Source organism: Mercurialis annua, linkage group LG2 (assembly GCF_937616625.2).
Source record: "Mercurialis annua linkage group LG2, ddMerAnnu1.2, whole genome shotgun sequence".
NCBI classification, from domain to species: domain Eukaryota; kingdom Viridiplantae; phylum Streptophyta; class Magnoliopsida; order Malpighiales; family Euphorbiaceae; genus Mercurialis; species Mercurialis annua.
The window spans coordinates 12,533,662-12,553,674 of NC_065571.1; the positions used below are offsets into that span (position 1 = coordinate 12,533,662).

Here is a 20,013-nt window from a genome sequence, read left to right on the forward strand (position 1 = left end):
AGGTTGAGGTCGCCGTACTTTCGGGACTCTAAAAATTATTGGAGAACCGACACATGTATTCGTCTCTGATTCCTGAATGTTATTCAAATTAGATGATACGTTGATCCCACGTGTTCATGTTGATGTGATCAACATCCGGATTGTGTATTTTGATTTTGAATTGAAATATACGATTCGGACCTGGCACCTTCCGTTGCGCGCTTTCATATCATATATTTAAAATAATAAGTTTATACATTTTATTTTAAATCTTTGCCTTTTACCTTAATTTTTTTATTTTTTTATATTTATATGCTTAAACCTTATAATCATATTATTTTAGGCTTCATTGATTTAAAAATCACGAAATTTAGCATGTTTTGAAATTTTAGTACGAACTTTAAATTTAGTTTATTATCGGACACCAACCTTCAAATTTTATATAAAATTGCTAAAATTGAAAATTCGTGTTAAAATTTAAATAAACGTTAAAGATTATGATTTTTAAAGCAACTAAACTTACTTTTTTATAGTGATTCTTTTTGCCTTTTAATTAAGTTTTTTAAATACCTTAACATACTTTTATTTCTCAAGATATATCATCCAAGACTAATAAAATCAAATATAAACAAAATGAGACAAAAAGAGCTCTGTATTTAAAGAGAGGAATGCTACCAAAATTAGAACTTTGATTAGAAGTTCTTAAACACAACACTAATCAACCCAACTTTACCTAATAGATTACTGTCTCTATCTAATTATTTAAGGAACAGGATAAGCTTTGTTATTACACATGCACCTATAAGAAACCGGGCATGGCTCTGATGCACGTGTAAGTGAAGCACACAAAGGGCTAACTATTACTAATTTACAAGGTGAACATGAGCCACATGCATGACTGCAATCGGGCAATCTTGACCCAGCAACTTGAAGTGGCTGTTCATTTGTTTCGTCCATCATTTTTCGCCCATCATTATCCTCATGCACATCTGCAAAATGAGACACTATTTTAAGGGTTTGAATTTGATACTAAATTGTAGCTATTGTGAATTAAAAAAAAGATAGAATACGTATTTGTATCTTTTAGGTATTCGATCCCTGTACTTTTATATATTTATCAAAACTGAATTCAATATTTAGGGACTCAATTTTGATAAATAAAAAGCATAGGAACTCAATATAAAAAATGATAAAGTACTAGGACTCCAATATGCATTTTACCAAAAATAAATATGAAAAGAAAAGTCTCTTAGGGAAGCCAGCAGCATTTATTTTAGCGGTTTCTAGCACATTGAGTTCCTGTGTAATAAACAATATAGAAAATAGTTTAATTTTATATGACATATAATTGTTATTTGTATCTAACTTTATTTTTTTGATTGATGAATAAATACGAAATTTTTTTCAAATAAAATGCACTTAATAATATCCAAAGTACAATTTCTATTCCAAAAGAGATATGCTTAAAACGTACTAACATAAAATAATAATCGTTTCCGCAAAGGTAATTTAATAACACAAATATATATATATTATGACTTCAGAATTTAAGGTTTGATTTTTTCGTTTTTATTATAAAATTAAAATATAAAAACAAAAGATAAAAACAAGAAAAGAAGTATACGAGACTGAAGTGATCGGCAATCTCTAGCAAGCGTAGACCGTGGAATGAGAATAGCAACACCAACCATGACCAATGCAAAAATGTAGACTGAATATTTCATTGCTGTGATACTAAACTTTCCAATTGAAAGTGACGAAATTTGAAATTTGAAATGAGTGAAATAATAAAAAGATAGATAACCAAAAGGGTTTATAAATATACAAGATTTGTTGGGGGGCCAATATAGAGTATTGAAGTAATTCACAGGCCATATATGAGAATAAAATAGAATAGAAAAATGGTCACATGAAAAGGGGTGAGCCCAAAAGAACAAGTCATATTCAAAATCACATGGATTTCTCTTGCACACTCAATTGCCTTGTAGACAGTGTCTTTTTGTTGCCATGTGTTCAAAGATTTGTGCTTCTATCATTAAATGAACCTCATTTGGTGCTTGAGTTCTATTAAGATAGAAACAAATTAAACCTAGAACTTCATGCTTCCATAATTAAAGACTGATAGGGATAGGGATTTTTATTCTTAGGATATGCATACTCCATATCTATTTATTTTATGCAACCTTCTCTTATGATATTTACTAATGTGTTTTAAACCGGACCCGAGATCGAATCAGCTTCGTTGAAAATTTATGGTTCGACCAATTCAATCAGGTTCGATTGATTTTTTTTTGCTTTATTAAATATCAACTATTTAAATAAAAATATATTATTATTTTTAAAAAAAACTACTTATTAACTTTTATTATGAAAAATTATATCATTAATGATCAATATTTAAGATTACATAGAATAATTACTATGTAGGAGATAAAACCATGATTTTTTTATTTTAATAGTAATTATTATTTAATCTTGTGTTTATAAATAAAAAATACGGTGGCTATTCAAATAAAATTAATTATTAAATGTTTGAAATAATTATTATTGATCAATATTTATGCGCACACAAATTCTAGATAAAGTTCAATTGATGGCCAATCAATCAAAGAACGATAAACATAAGAATTAATTACGAAAACACGATATTAAACAATCTCTTACTAATATAAAAACTCAATCCATAAAATAACAATAAATCCCACAATTAAGCTACATCCCTAACTCTAGTGTAAACATTTGGCCAAACCCATACTAAAGCCCCTGTACTATACGATTTTTATTCAGGAGGCCCTTATCTCGAAAATGTTATCTGTCCGATCCTTTTACTTGTCATTTTCGCAATTTTGGTGCCCTTATCTGGACGGAATGAAGAGAGTACGTTTCACTTGCGTTATGTGAGAGTATAAAATATAAATTGTCATGGTTTTTTTAACTTTTAATCCTTATAAATAGAATAAAATACACATAAAATAAAAGGACTTTTAAGTAAATTTTTCCTTTCCTTTTTCCACTTTATTTTCAGCACTTCGTCTTCTTCACCAAGCCAAATTGCCCAGCCACTGTTCACATCAAACCTACAGTTAGTAAAATTTCAAATTTTGACCCATGGCTTTCTAACTTTCAATCACCTCATTTTTGCCCTTTACTTTCATTTCATCTAGCTTAAAATCCACACCCTGTTTCCCTTTTATCAATTTTCTCTTTGAACTCATCTCTCTAATGGCAGCCGTCGTCGGGTCATCGATCGTCATTTGCTCTCGTTCTACTCTGATAATGCCAATTTTTTGTTTTTATTTATTAATTATGTGTTATCTGTATGTTTATTGTTATTTTTTGATTTGCAATCTCAAAAAACTGACCTAGCTACTGTAAGCATCACCATCCTTAATTGCCGGAGAATTAGCCATCACCACTGTATTTGAAAATGAAGACACGATCGTGCAGCAACAACACTGAATGCTCAAAATTCAAATCTTGGATCTCGCAGCTTTCGGAAAGTGGAGACACAAAGCGTTAAAGTCTGTCTTGTGTTCATACTTCGCTGGCTCCCTTCTCAGATCATCCATGGTGTATGTCGCTAGAGGTCACAACGAACAAAAGATTGCTTTGAAGCCAATGGAGGTTTACATTATTGAAACGGATGAGTAAAGGGCGGTGGTGGTGGCGGGTATGAATGAAAAAAGAGATGCGCGGTGAGTGACAATCGTATTTGAATTGTCCATCGGTGACAATGTAGTCGGAAGGAAGAAAAAGAAGTGTCAGTGCGATGGTTAAACAGATGGAGGAAGAAGATGATGGCAAAATTATGATTTTGTCATCAAATTTTTTTTATAATACAATTTTTTTGTTAAGTTATAATTTCATATGAGATAAACTTTTTAATTTATGCCACATAGACTTCCATGTGAAGGAAGGAATGCCACATCACATTATTCTGTTTATTAACGGAGAGTGAGACACACTCTCTTCATTTCGTCCAAAAAAGGGCATTAAAGTCACGGAAATGACAAGTACAAGGACTGAAGAGATAACATTTTCGAGATAAGGGCCTTCTAAATAAAAGTCGTATAGTACAGGGACCTTAGTATGGGTTTGGCCTAAAAATTTAGTTACACATAATCTGAAATCGAAAAGCAAAAACAGAATTAAAAGAATTCATTGATAAAAAAATGAAGAAATACTTTTTAGATTCCAGATTCGATCATGAGTTGATTTCTTCCTTTAATCTTTAAAAAAAAAATTCTTCTATCTTGTTTAATTGGTCTTTTTATTCCTTCTGTCTACTTCTAAGTCTCTAAGTTGTGAAAAAATTTCGAACTCTAACTCAAAACTCTTCTTTTTAGCTTTCATAGTCCCCAAATTTAAAGGAAAAACACCTAAAAATGAACTTATTCGCGTTGCTAACCGGACATACTAACCGGTTCTACTGGGTAGGTCAAGATGTAGGTCCGGCTGACTAAACCATCTTGGTAGTGAGTAAACCGGACCTGGTTCTACTGAGCAGGTTCGGCTGTAGGTCTGAATTGATAGGTGGCAGGCAGGTAAGGTTAACTCCAAAATTTTGCTGCAATCTTTACTTCAATTGGCTCTCAATCACGCATTTTTCTTAATCCTAAAGAAAGTTAGTTAACTTAAAGAATCAGGGTATAATCAAACCATAATTTACATGATCTAATAATAATTAAATCAAAATACTCTCAACAAAACAAGTAAAATTATGATTTATCAACTAACAATCTATTAGTCTTAAATATTGAAAATTTGCAAATTTTAACCCTTCCCTTTTGATATATTGAAAATTTGCCCCTTCAAACTCAAATTTACCCTCATTACTTTTATTAAGTTTTAACCTTAAATTTTATTATCATGAGCATATGTCATAAAACTAGAGGTGGACAAAGACGGGTTCCATGAGAGTAATTTATAAATTGGTCCATGATATTGGTTTTTAAAATTAACAATCCTAAATTTAACTAGTATGACCACCGGTTTTATCGATTTGATCAGTTTAACCACACCGGTTAAGTAAATTTTTGTAAAAAATAAATTAATTAGCATATGATTTAAAAATTAGATTGCTCTTGTGAATTAAAATTTAATTTAATCAACATAAAAACAAATAAAATGTAAATCATGTTTCCAAAATCATATTACTCAATCTCAAAAAATTAAAATGCCAGTATCTTGAATCGGCCGGTCGCACTGATTTGCCAAAAAATAAAATACCGGTTTTTAAGAAAGGCTTACTAGACTGAGCAGACGAGACGAATCCAGATTGGTCCGTCTTCTGTTAGACGAACTTGGATGAGTTTTGTCTAGGAGAAGACGAACTCACTTCGCCTTCCTTAAATGAACCCAGTGATAAGAGAAGACGGTAGAGAGAGGGGCATCGTAGTCGGAGTGGGAGAGAGCGGCGGTGGTCGGAGTGGGAGAAGGCAAAGCGAGAGTGGAGAATATAACAATCTAAATCTTAGGATAAATATTTTCTCGGAAAAGTATGAAGTTTTGAAATAAATTTTATAAATTTATACAAATTATATATATATATATATTAAAATAATTCTATTAGGTTTATGTGTAATTAAATTAATTAAATATTAAATTAGTTTTAATTAATTAATTAAGAAATATTAATTATTTTTCAAGATATTAATATCTTATAATTAATTAATTTGATTAAAAAATTAAATTTGATGGGTTAGATTATCATGTGGCAAAAAAATTGGTTCGAATGATTAGGAAAGATATCACATATGCTTAAATAAGATAAATGGACCGATATTTAATTTTTTTTGAATATAACTAATCACAAACTCGCATAGTTTTGATATTTTTAGTTGATTAAGACTTAATAAATGATATTATGAACCATTCTCTTTTTAATTATCCTTATTAAAAGAAAAACATATAAAATGCTTAGCTCTCTACAAAAGTACCACTTCTAATTGTTATGATTAACTAATACCTCACATCTCACACATTCCCTTGTCCTTGTAGCATTAAAAGTACTACTTCTAATTGTTTTATACTTTCTAATTGTCTAATGATAATAAATTAGTTATCTTTCACCAAAATATAAATACAAGTTTAGGCATTATTTAACATTTTATATACTTAAGAGATTCACTTAAATTTTAAAGTGTTACACTAATTTGTAGCTAATCCCCAATCTCATACTCGAGTTCTTTAAAGGTTTACTCAATGAAAAATAATTTTTTTAAACATGGTTAAAACTTTCAAAGTTATTCGTTTAGTTTATTTTCAATTTTTTAATTTAAATTGTAATTAGTTAAAATGAAATAGAAACAATTCAAATATGTTTTAAAATTGTTTATGATAAAAGGTTGGCATCGAGAAATCGTATCTCCCACTCCGAATATTATTAAAAATAAATAAAAAAGCTTGAGTACAAAATCAAAACTAAATAATCCAACAATCTCAACATTAAATTATCTTATTTGAAAATCGCTTCTTTATTCGGCGAGAAATTCGAACCGTATCAGATATAAATTTGACCCAGAGGATGCATAAATAATTTTTATAAATTTAATTTTACTGATTTCTTAAAAATTCTTTTAAAAAAGTTTACTTTAAATTTTTCTGATGCGTGAGTTTCATTTTTGAACTGTAATCCAATATTCTTCTTCTTGCATATTTCAGAAACTATAAGAACCAAAATTACTTCAAAATATTTATTAATATTTGCATTTATATTATCTAATATATGTTGTGAGCAATCTAAATCAACCAAACCTTTCCATTTATGAAGAACCAATGGAGCAATAATACATGCACCAATTTTATTAATAATGTAAGCCAATAAAATTTGACTATCGTTCGACGGAGTCTTCAGAATAATCTCAATAAAAATTATGTCTTATAAAGGTCATGTAAAGAAGAATTCGCCTCACTCAAATTCACCTTTAAATTATAGAGGAAATGACATGGTATACTCTATTATTTAATATCTTTATAAGAATACCTCATTGCTATCAAAGTTATCAACCGCACGCGTTTTTTAATTTTCCTTTTTCACTTTTACTCCTTTCTTGAACTATCCAGTGTGTCCTTCTCATCTCCATTTTTGATCTTTCCAGCTTTAACTTCTTCGTCTTCTTTTTTTTTTTTTTTTTAAAGATAAAATAGTAATTCACACTATCAATTAGAAAAACTAAAAATTTCAAGAGTTCATTAATTTATAATATTTTATATTTTATTCTTTTTATTTGACTTTTTAATATTATTATTTTTTGTAAATATATATATATATATATATTATTTATTTTACTTATAATAATATATACAAAAATAAATAAATGGATTTTTTAACTTGTCTATTATAGTCAAATCTATCATTTTTATTTTTATTTTTAAAAAAATTTAAATATTTATCTCTTATATTCATATATCTGTTATTTTAATTTTAGCTTTTTAATTTAATGTTTTAAATTTGTTCCAACATATAAGTTTTTATTTCTTTAATTATTTTTCTTTTATTGGTTAGTTATGCATTTTGAGCATAAAAATATTGGGAAATGATAGAGTATGCCTTCTGATCCGGTGGATTAACCTGCAAAATATGATAGAATCTAATTGGACGGTGGTTGTCCGATTAACTTTCCGATGCTGAAGTAAGCGTTAAGCTTTGAACGGCGTTTTGAGTTTATGAATCTAATTATGTGTTTTGGCATACCTCAAACTCTTTATATAGTAGTTGAATATATACCTTATATACTTGAAATAGGGAACGTCTTACTAAATATGATTCCTTATTCATACATGAGTCCTATTTAGTAACGTCTACTAAATAGTCTAGTCTTTCTAAATTAGAGATTATATTTAGAAGTTGGAATTTGTATTCAAATAGAAAAGATCTTCAAGAATTTTTGTAAATTTCGTAGTCTGAATAAATTTCAAGGTCGACGTGCTTTGTCCGAGTCCTCAGGGGATTCAGTATTGTCTTTGTGGATCGAGATTATATTCCAATCGAAGCGGATTTTATAGATTCGGCCGCTGGTTTCGTCTAAATTAGCCCTTTGTGCGGGAGTCTGATATCGCCCGAGGATGGATCTTGTGCGGCTCGGCTCTATAGTACTTATAATAGGATTCAGTATCTATCAGTAAACAAAAATAATATTATTAAACGGTTGTAATTGTGTTCAAACGTCATAAAAATAAATGACTAACTAAAAGGAATCGAAATAAAAGTAAAATACACCAAATATAGAGAGCAACTCAATAACAACTAATGAGCTACGAACGAGCTACCAATGATCTACCATTAAAATATCAATAGTTGATCAAAGAAAAACTAATTAACAATCTAACAAAAATTAACCAAAAAACAAGAGCTGAGTATTTTTTTTATATTTTTTAATGTTATTTGTTTTAAATATTTCTCATTTTTATATTGTATCTGTGGTGTATATATGGTTACATTTATTGAATACTTCATTAAAGAAGGAATATGCCTTTTAATTTACATATTAAATTTAGAGTGAATACTATGTTTTATTGTGTTATTATATAAAATCAACGAAAATGAATACGGCATAAAGTCTCATTAAAACCTCATCGACCAATGAATGCAAAGAAAAGAGAAAAAAATTAAAACTGATAAAAAAAATGATGTATGTTTATGTATGTCATATTTTTTATATAAATATATATTATATATATGTATATATGTTTTTTTCAAGTTCAACTTAATTATTTTCTTTTTGTTTCTAAATATGTAAACAATAAAAGATATATCGTAGGAACATTTCATGTAATGATCAACCACTGAGCAACAAAGAGCAACCAACGAACTATAAAAGAGCAATCAACAAGCGACAAGAAAACAACAAACGAACAACGAATAACAATCAACAACAAAAAATGATAATAAAAACAAATAAAATATTCAAGAATTATAATAACAGGTCTACATTTATTGTCATGATCAGCTACATAAGCAATATTAGTTATGTTTTTTATTTGATAAAAAATATTTAACTAAATAAAATAGATGATATTTAAATATAATAAAAAATAAAAGAGATTGTATTATTGATAATTGTAAAATTAAAAAAAATTAATATTGAGTGACTTGATAATATATTAATAGAGAAAAATAATAAAATAAACTTACAATGGATATGACAAGCGTTGTCATATCAAAATAAAATAAATATCCAAAGATAAATAAGTGTTTTGATATTGAAAAAAATATGATAAATTTTTAATAGAAAAATTAAATATTTTGATTATAATAATAACAATATTAAAAGAGTAACCAATAAACAACTAGTAATTCTTTTTATTTTTTATTTAAAATTGTTGTTTCTGAAATATAATTTATAAATTTTATCTTTTAATTTGTCCAAATTTTTTTATAGAAAAAAATTATGTTTGGGATGAAAAATAATTTTTTTAGTTCTTTTGATGTTAACCCTCTACATATGAAATCTAAAAAGTAGCCAATCAAAATAAAAATGTCAAAGTCCAACTAATAGCTTTTCCAAAGCTAATATAAGATGCATAAGAGAATAAGAAAGCTTTGTTACATAATTAAAGAAAGAACATGTGGTCAGATGGAGGAAAAATTAACGGCGTACGCTTGTAAGTTGAAAAATAAAAAAAGCGTATAAATGCTAAAGTTTATGCTCAGGAGTGTAATTGTCATGTGGATCACTTTTTCAAGTATCTCTAAACAAAGCCCTAAATTATATTCTTCATGTCACTATAATGACCATGTTTCTGAAATCTGTTCATGGGCTAGATGCCCGGCCCGCAAGCATAGGCCATCCCTCTAGGACAGGGCTTGAACACTAAATATGCCAAAACTGGCCCGAGCCCAATTCTGAAAGAACCCACTAATTTATAGATGCATTCACATTTTTATTGGAGAAAATTAGCCCCCTAACTGTGTTGGGAAAATTTAATTTGAAATTTACGGTCACCAAATTTGTTTTAGATTTTACTAGCAATTTGTTTTTGAAATAACAACTTTTCAATTACACAAATACATTTATTAAATTAAACAAATACTATGCCGTTATTTTTAGTAACTCCCACAATCTGCATGCATCTCTTTTCAAATATATTTTCTCTAGATTATCTCCTTCAATCTTTAAATCCTATCATTAAGAAATATTCCCAATTTGAATAGAAATTAGGCTGCATTTTCCTTTAAAAAATGGCGAAAACAAGGGTTGCTAAATACACAACCACCAACCGAGAAATCTCCAACAAAAAAAAACATACGATGGCGGTTGTGGAAGAGGTGGAAAATTCGATGGCGGACGTGCAGGTCGGCGGGAGGTCGTGGCGGTGGTGGGTTATATTTCTTCTTCTACAATTTATTTTTAAATTTTTTAAATCGTCTTTGTTTTTTTATATTGAAGTTCATGTAGAAGAAGAAGGGAGTGACAGTGATTTCGAGGATTTCACTGTCAATGTCGTGAAAAAGAACAAACAGATTGCTCCTCCGCCCGTTGATGTCAAGGTAATTGTTCTAAAAATTCCTTATATGTTATTGTTTTTAGAGTTCAGAATTCCACATCGTCTTTAATTAAAATTCCTTTAATATTATAATAAACAACAACCTTCAACGTTGTCATTCCTGCATTTTTAAAAATAATTACTGTCAGTATCCATGTTAGTTAACCATTACGTAACTGTTAGTACACTATTAGTTAACTTATAATAGAAATTTTAATTCTGCAAGCATTTCTAAAGTTTTTGAATCGTCTTTGTTATTTTTTATATTGCAGTTTTTTTTCTGTCAAACTGATGAAAAAAACGATGAACGAAGTCGGTTTGAGTTGAACGAAGAAAGCAGTCGTTGGATTGGGACGAAGATAGGCGAACGATGAACGAAGGCGCAGTGGCTGGCAGCTGTTGTCTTTTTATTGTAATTGGAATATTAGCAATGATGTAAAAATAATTAAGGTTAACTATATGTTTTCTAATGATTAATTAATAGTTAACTAATTTTGTATGATATTTTACATAAAACATGAATATATATTGATAATTACTTTTTTTTAATTATAGTTAACTAATATATGATTAATAGTTAACTAACAGTTATTTGTATACGTATAATTATTTTTAAAATAATTGAAATTTGATGTTCAGTTGTTTTTTTGTTATATTTGAATAATTTTGAAAATAATTAGGGGGTAATTATATGTTTCCTAACGGTTAACTATTAGTTAACTATACTTGTGTTGGTTATCTAAAACATGAATACATAATGTTAATTATATTTTTTTATTAGTTAAAGTTAACTAATAAGCGACTACTGGTTAACTGACAATTAACTAATTTGGTGTACTATTAATTTTATGATATATTATTGTTAGATTTATCTAAAAATAATTTTATGATGTTAATAATTTTTTTATTAAATTTAATTTATTAATGGTTAATTGCATGTAAACTTCAGTTTTTTTTTACAAATAAATGAATTTATATTTTATATTCATATTTGTTGATTGTTTATGATGAGTTGATGAATTTCTTGTTTTGCTGGATTTTTTTTATTTTTCAAATGCTTGTTGTTTTTATTTTTTTAATCATTTTATTTTTTTGGTTTCCCTTTTGCCGTTTATGGCATATAATTCAAATTATCAGTTACTATAATTAAGGATTATTAAAAATTCTTAAATATTAATTGCTATATATTTATGCTTTGAGATTTTATAGGAGATTTTGATTCTTGTAACCAATTCCTTCCTTTTTTATAGTTGACACTAATCCTCAAATATCATAAACTTATTTGTGCAATTTGGAAACTTTAAAAAGTCATCAACTTTTTTTTGGTCAACAGTAAAAATCTAATTAAGTATAGCCATGTAGGATACTTATTAATTTTTCTCTTTTTATTGTTTTGAAAAACTCCGGCTCGAACTCACATTTATAGAGTGTAAAGACCAGATTTAGATATAAAATGTAAAGCCTACCGGATTGGGCTTGGGCCAGACTTGAGCTTACATGACGATGATAAAAGTACCTAAAATTTTAAAAATATTTACAAAAGTACCTGTAAACTTTTTTTATTTACAAAAATACGACTGATTTAAAATTAGTTACAAAAGTATCAAAAAATGAAAATTAATTACAAAAGTACGATTTATATAATGTCGGTATAATTATGGTATAATTTTGGAATATTAAAACTATAAATCAGATAATTTAAAAATAATATTTGGTTTATTATTGGTATAATTTCAGTATATTTTTGGTATATTGATTATAAATTTTTATATATATTTTCTAGTTGATAACATGTATTTTTCACTATAGTTGGTAATGAACTAGAAAATTTGTATACTTTTGGTATACTGATGGTATAATTTTGGTATATTATTAATTTAATTCTCAGTATACGATTTGATGTAATTTTGGTAAATTTTTATTTAATATTACTAAAATCTCAGTATGTATAATGTTGGTATAATTTTTGTACAATGTTGATATAATGTTAGTTTACTAGTATACTAACATTATACCCACAGTATACACCGTATGTTTGATATTATTTTTTATTTTTTTGTATTTTTGTAAATATTATTAATATTTTTGTAAATGAAAAAAGTCAATATATACTTTTGTAATTATTTTCATTTTTTTTGGTAAATGGTGTAATTTCCTATAAAAAGTAATAAAACTCACCAAGTCCGGCCCTATCTGATCCCAACCCGATTCCGACTCATGAACATTACTTTGAAATTATATGAAGGCATATGAATATAATGAAGAGCAAATTACTTTGACACCCCTCACATTTGATATAATTCATATTTTAATCCTTTTTGTTTAAAAATCAAACGATATGGTCCCTCACTTTTATTTCAGGTAATGATTTAGTCCTTCCATTCATTTTTACTGTCAGTCAACAAAGTTAAAGAAACTATATGACCCCCCATTTTTATTTTTGTCAACAATTTAGTCCCTCACTTTTGTTTTTATCAACAATTTCGTCCCTCATATTTGAAAAATAATTTACTCCTAAGTCCTTTTACTTCGTTGACTATCACCAAAAATAAACGGAGGGACTAAACTGTTGACGGAAAAAAAAATGAGGGGCTATATAGTTTAATTTTCAAACAAGTGAGATTAATGTGTGAATTATGTTAAATATAAAGGACCTTATAGTAATTTGCGCTATAATGAATATAGTAGCTTTACACGGTGTTTTAAAAACCGAATCGGTGTCCGAACCGGTGAGGCCATCGGTTTTCGGTTCAACCAGTTGAACCGGTTCAATGACCGGTTCAACCGGTTTAATAAATTTAAAAAAAATTAAAAAAATTACTGATTCACCGGATTTTTACCGGTTCAATTCGGTCCGATTCGGCTCAACATTCGGCTTTTTACCGGTTTAATCCGGTTCAACTTGTCCAACCCGGTTCAATCAAAAAATCCGGTTTTTAAAACACTGGTTTACATCCCCATTGCGAAAGAAACAGACATCTCAACTGCCAAATACATCAACCACCACCACCTTAGATCCACCTTTTCTTCTCTTCAACTACAAAACAAACCAACACTGTCACTCCCTTCCTGTGCACCCACTTATGAACTCCATTGTCGGCACTTCACGTGGGACCCTTCTTTCATTCCAACATATCCCAATATTTTCTATTTCTGGTTCTGTTTGTATCTCTGTTCAAAGAATGAATCTTTAAGAATCTATCACCACAAATTACAAATCTTTCATTATGGACCCAAGAACTGTTCTTGATCATGCACTGTTTCAGCTCACTCCCACCAGAACCAGGTACATTTTCTTTAATATTATTATTAATTTACCAATGCTTTACTTAGTTTAAATTTATTGAACTGTGTGTTGTTGAAGATGTGATCTTGTGATATATGATGGTGGTGGTGCAAATGAGAAATTGGCATCTGGGCTTTTGCAACCCTTTGTTTTACACTTGAAAACTGCTAAGGATCAGATTTCTAGAGGTGGCTATTCCATACTGCTTCGTCCTCTTCCTCCGCATGTTTATTGGTTCACTAAGGCTACTCTTCAGAGGTAATTTAAAACAAGTTTAATAATGTTTTTTTATCTTTTGTGGTTGGTATTGTAATTTTTACAGTTTCTAGATCTGAAAAATGGTATAAAATCATGAACTGTTACTTATACTTTTTACTATTTGAAACACCAACTTATATTTGTTTGCAATTCGAATCAGAGAGTAAATTGGATCGGTCATGCTGACGTGGAGCGCCGGAATCCAAAAAGGGAAGGGGTGGTAAGACGGATTCCGGCGTCCACATCAACAAGGATGACACTAAATATTAGTGTTGCAAGTGCAAAATAAGCTATATTTAATGATTTTATTTGTATTTAAGGCTTTGAAGATTGATTGTAGAAACAAAATGTTTAGATCATTGTGAACAAGTCACTAACTGCAGTATCTGAATGTTGTAATATTTTCAATTACAGATTTGTGAGATTTGTTAGCACACCGGAAGTTCTCGAGAGATTTGTTCTAATAGAGACAGAGTTAGAGCAGATTGAGAGTTCAGTTCAATCAAACGAGCTTTCTAATGGAGATGCAGAAGGTATGTATGCTTGGGTAGATGAGTGTAAATTTTCATCATTATCAATTAATGTTGGTTAATTCACATGCATTTGTGCACGAAAACTTTTCAAGTCCTACATTTCGGAGTTCTGTTTTTATTTTCGTTAACTCTTGTGAAACTCTAAAACACTACATTTATAACCTATTCTTATAAAAAAAGTTCTTTTGATATTTCCTTTTTTGACTGTTTCGTTTCATTTCCATGCTATTGAGATGTATCTTAATCCATGAAGACTAATGTTAACTGATTGCGTATTGACTGGTAATCTCTTCCAGGTGCAGGTGGAAATTATCAGAAGTTCTCTGGCGCATCTAAGGTATCTATCTCATTAGTTTAAATATACATTTGAGACGTTGTTTTGTGATGTTTCTTCCAATCCTGGTAGCATAACATTAATCTGTTTTAGGCCAAAGGTGATTACGATGGCGTCAGTGATGCAACACAGGAAGAGAATTCCAAGTAATTTTACCTTACTTTAACCTGACTTATTTGATGATAAAGTGCATTTGAAATATCATAAATTAACTATTAAGCTCGGGCTAATGAACAGGACTCATCTTCAACGGGCTTTAGAAACTCGGAAAGCTGTGCTCCGCAAAGAGCAAGCAATGGCATATGCTCGCGCTTTGGTTATTGGATTTGAACTGGACTGTATGAATGACCTAATTTCCTTCGCCGATGCTTTTGGAGCTTCACGTTTAAGGTATCAAAAATATTAGTCTCTTGTACGCTAGAACTCTCACCTGTAGTTGTAGGTAAGTGTAGAGTAAATTATATCAAGTCTCATAGTGACACATGAACATTTTCATACTGACATTCTCTTATTTCCCGCCTGTTACTGTCCGAATTTAAAATTTAAGAAATAGAGACAAATGCAAGTAGCAGCCACCGAATGAACTGGTGATAGCCTGATAGATACTGCATGGCATAGTAAAGAAGCATTTGTTTTTCATTTTCTTTTTTATTATCGCGATTTTGTGATGTTATTATTGACAAGTTTGCGAGCACTTATCATACTTGGAGATTTGGGTTTAGCTGATAATGACTGGCAAAATCTCTCATTTGAGGAGGAGGAAATTCCGTATCCTCTGTTTGTTCCGGACTTATATTCAGCATCTTTAACTTTATCAACATCATCATTTTAGTAGTTTGTCTACAGTAATAAAATTTTTCTGATTTTACTCAGGGAAGCATGCTTAAATTTCATAGAATTATGCAAGAAAAAGAATCAAGATCGGCTATGGATGGATGAAATTGCAGCCATGCAGGCAGCTAGGCTGGAGTTACCATACCTTGGAACTTCTGGAATTGTGCTTGCTGATGAGGAAAATTATCCCAGCCAACTTATCGGTCTTTCTGTTGGTAAAAACAATGGCTCAATAGATGCAGTCTCTGAAACAAGTATTGGAAGTGTAGACCCAAACCAAGGTATGGAAAAATATTCGTGTTCCCCTGTATAATGTGATATAGTTCTCTAAGTCATGGTCAGTCAATCTCCAGTATCGAAATGCATTACAAACTTGTTTGGAGTACGCCACTAGAAAAATTCATAACTTCTATAGTATTCGACATATGGTTCGGTTCGCTTTATGCACGCAACTTTTGTAGTATTGAACATAATGTTTGGTTTAAAAAAATTTAATGCCTTGGATTTCTCTGTTCTGCAAAATAGCATATCGTAAGTATGTAACATGTGTAACTGCTTTTTATGGAAGGATCGAATGCCTCTAGATTTTCGGTACCATGGCAATTTGCATTTGTTATCTAGTGCAGTGATTTATTGAGCTTGAATTTGATGGAGCATTTAGTATTTTATTGGGATCTTTTGCTTTACTATATTCTATTTGTATACATTTTTCATAACCTGAAAATAAAACAAAGCTATTGATAGTTTAACCTCTTAACAATGTCGCACGGAAACTTTGAAATGAAATATGGAGAAACATTTTTTTTTATAGTAATAGGTTATAAATATAAAGTTTGGGAGTTTTCAGAAGGGTTTCGGTGCAATGTTGCCTCTTAGTGTTGGAACATCTTTGATGTTGATGAATATCTTTAACAGATGGTAGTTTGCCGCCATCAACTCAGGTGCATTCTACGCAAGGAAAAGCTCAAGGGCCGATACCATGGCCAAATAATATTCCTCAATACATGCATAATTTTCAAGGACCTGTATATCAACAGATGCCCCCCTATCAAGGCTACCTTTATCCGGGTATGCAAGTTGCACCTCCGTACTTTCCAGGGAATATGCAATGGCCTCCAAGAATGGATGATGCTAGCTACGGACGCCAACGTGAACCAGATGACCATAAGAGGCATAAATCATCATCCAGGAAAAAGAAGTCTTCACGTAGAAAGGGACTAGAAAGTTCAAACCAAGATGATTCATCTGAACCTAGTGATTCTGGCTCAGAGACAGAATCTGATGAAAGTACACAAAATGGCGAAAAGCAGTCTTCAGTTGAACAACCGTATAGGAAGAAGCACGGGAAAAAATCCTCAAGAAAGGTCGTTATCCGCAATATTAATTACATTACTTCTAAGAGGGATGGAGAAGACAAGACGTCTGATGAAGAAGATTTCATTACGGGTTCTTTGGAGAGACGACATAAGAAATCTCATCGCAGCAATATAGACGGTTCAAATGATGAGGATAAAGAAGTAGCTGCAAATAATCCTGATCGACAAAAAGGAAATGATCAGTGGGGTGCCTTCCAGAACCTCATTATGCAGGACAAGGATGACTCTTTACAAACCGAACCACAGCTTTACTTTGACGAGGAAAGATCCTTGACATTAAATGTGGAATCCGAGAAATTGAGAAAGCAAGTATCAATTTCGAATGATTCCTTTATTGCAGCTAATAGAGAAACTATTAATGAAGGTGAATATCGTCTCGAAAACTTTGAGGCTGGTGAAATTATGAAGCCTATGTCAAGGAAAAGTGATAACACATATGAAGAAATGTTATTTTCTCGAGAAAATGGGGAACAAGAGAATCGGCAAACAACTGTTTCTGATCACTCTACTGAATCTCTTATGATCAGAACTCAAAATAAAGGAGATTGGTACATCAGCAATGGTCTAGATAAGCCGGTAAATAAGGACGATTATGCTTCATATTTGATGGATGATACTTTCCAGTTTGAAAAAAGTAAGAAAGATGTTCTAGCCGATGACTCGTTTATGATCCAAGCTAGACCGTTAGTAGATGATCATGCTGAATCGATCCTAAGGACTGATATTAGCATGGCCCCAGATATTTTTGAAGCTACTCGATATGAAAATGGCACAGCTGAAGTTTCACATGAAAAGGATGAAGGGTGTACTCAGGAACCGGATGATCTTTTCATGGTGCTTGGACGTGAGTCCGCAGCTGAGAATGTTATATCATCTTGGTCTCCAGAAATTGATTACGGAAATGACCCCTTTTCTACTGAAATCAATGGAAGACATTCTGGTCTTGAAACAAATGCTGCTGAAGAAAAGCCTCTTTCTAATGATAAGGGCATCAATGGAAAATCTAGTGGAAAACTTTCTGGTAAGGAAGCAAGGTCAAAAATTGCAAATCCATCTCTTACAAAAAGCAAAAGTGATTTGATGTCAAGGATCAAGAAACCAACTACTGCAGGCAGAACCAATGTTCCGAAAAGCAAATCTGCCCAGGTACTTAAACAAGTATTTAAGTTATAGTCTTCGTTGAATGGAAATTTTTCGGGTCCTATGTTAATTAATTAGCATTTTGTTTCCATTTTCGATAATAATTTTGAAACTCTTAAGACATTAAAAATGTAATGCATTCTTGTAAGAAATTCCATTTTTCCCCGTTTGAGCATTTTCCATCTTAGCATTTCGTTTCCGTGCAACACATGTTATTGTCCTTTCGCTAAATAAATTATAGATGAGGAAATAAAATGATTTTGGAAGTTTGTTCTCTAACCCTGTAACTTAACAAACAGGACAAATCAGTTGACATTGTTGAAAAAAAAAAATATCTTCGTTTCCTATTTGTTTCCTTTTATATTTTTGGCATTTCCTGTGTGTTTGCTCATTTTATACTCTTTCATCTGCTTAATTACATATAGGAAGAAGAGAACAGAAAGAGAATGGAGGAGTTATTAATTCAACGCCAAAAGAGAATTGCTGAAAGAAATGCGGCTGGCAATAGTCCGGCAGCGTCCAAGAGAATGCCGGCTAAAAAGTTGTCCACTTCAGCTTCATTGAAAAATGAAAATTATAAAAGTCAGTCTTCAAGCCAAGAGAACAAGAAAGCAGTATTTAAGAGTTCCACCATTGATCGTCTCGCAACTGCTCGAACAACACCAAAGGTAGAATCAGCTCAATCACAACCTGCCCACCTTAAAAAGATACCCTTGAAGGCAAATAGTATATCACAAAAGACTGCTTCTGCTGATAATAAGAAACCGAGTCTGAACAATGCAAAATCGGATGTCCCTCCAAAGAAGGAAATCAAGGTTGTAGGCAAAACGGAGAAGCCAACCGTGGTGCTGCCTCCACAAACCTCTCCACCTACCAACGCCATGGACGAATATGAAGACATTAAAGAGTTACACAATATTGCTTCGGCAGATAAGAACGAAGGAAAGATGGTTTCAGAAAGAGATGCTTCTGATGATAAGGCATATAATGGTAGTACAGTCCGCATCGAGTTATCTGGAAAACCGAATCACCTAAAACTTGATACCGAGGAATTATTCGTAGCAGCACCAATTCCTGAAGATCATGGTCCGCAAACTTTGGATATGATTACTCATTCTGTGCCGGAACCACCAAACAAGGCCTTAAATCTTTCTGCTGAGAAAACTGCAGAGTACAGTGTAGGAAGTGAAAATCTTCCTTCACCAAAGAAATCTGAGATATATATGTCAACCCCACCACCTACTGAAATGAGCCCTGAACAATTTCACTCAAGGAAGAAGTGGAACAGTGACGAAACGTCTCCTAAAGCTGCTAAAGGATTTAGGAAGCTTCTTCTGTTCGGAAAGAAAAGCCGAACATCTATTGTGAATTGATGTCACCAAATCACATGTAAGTATGGATAAGTAGCTTCTATGTTGCACGGAAACTTCTCGAGTCCTACATTCAGCGTTTACATTTTCATTTCCAGAAATATTTTTGAAACTGTATATTTATAACCTATTTTCACAAAAAATATCATTTTGATTGCTTCGGTTTGGGCATTTCCTGAGCGTTTCCGTTTGGTAGCTTCGATACGTAATAAGGCTTTTGGTTGTGAAGCCATATGAGAGCATGTTTTGTACATTATTCAGGTTTGGTATTGCCTGGAGTGAGAGTGCAAAGAAGTAAAGTTTTTACTTGTTTATGTGTTGATAATATACTGAAACCCTTTTTCTGGTTCTTTACAAATCATTCATTGAATTCTTTTTTTTCTGCTTGTATGTATTAGAGTAAACCTTGTATTTT

General features: G+C 31.0%; 2 protein-coding genes across 2 annotated transcripts; one reads left to right on the plus strand and one right to left on the minus strand.

Annotated features, from left to right (window-relative positions):
• Positions 1–648: 648 nt before the first annotated feature.
• Positions 649–1,805, minus strand: LOC126670144 (protein EPIDERMAL PATTERNING FACTOR 1-like). The gene is made up of 2 exons (XM_050363813.2): positions 1,604–1,805; positions 649–968 (listed from the first exon to the last, which is right to left on the minus strand). The coding sequence occupies exons 1-2, from the start codon at positions 1,701–1,703 to the stop codon at positions 742–744; spliced, it is 327 nt and encodes a 108-aa protein (XP_050219770.1). The 5' UTR covers positions 1,704–1,805; the 3' UTR covers positions 649–741.
• An 11,632-nt stretch (positions 1,806–13,437) lies between these two features.
• Positions 13,438–19,976, plus strand: LOC126667386 (COP1-interacting protein 7). The gene is made up of 9 exons (XM_050360341.2): positions 13,438–13,753; positions 13,832–14,011; positions 14,426–14,544; positions 14,841–14,881; positions 14,972–15,024; positions 15,116–15,268; positions 15,752–15,993; positions 16,628–18,234; positions 18,654–19,976. The coding sequence occupies exons 1-9, from the start codon at positions 13,695–13,697 to the stop codon at positions 19,599–19,601; spliced, it is 3,402 nt and encodes a 1,133-aa protein (XP_050216298.1). The 5' UTR covers positions 13,438–13,694; the 3' UTR covers positions 19,602–19,976.
• Positions 19,977–20,013: the final 37 nt, after the last annotated feature.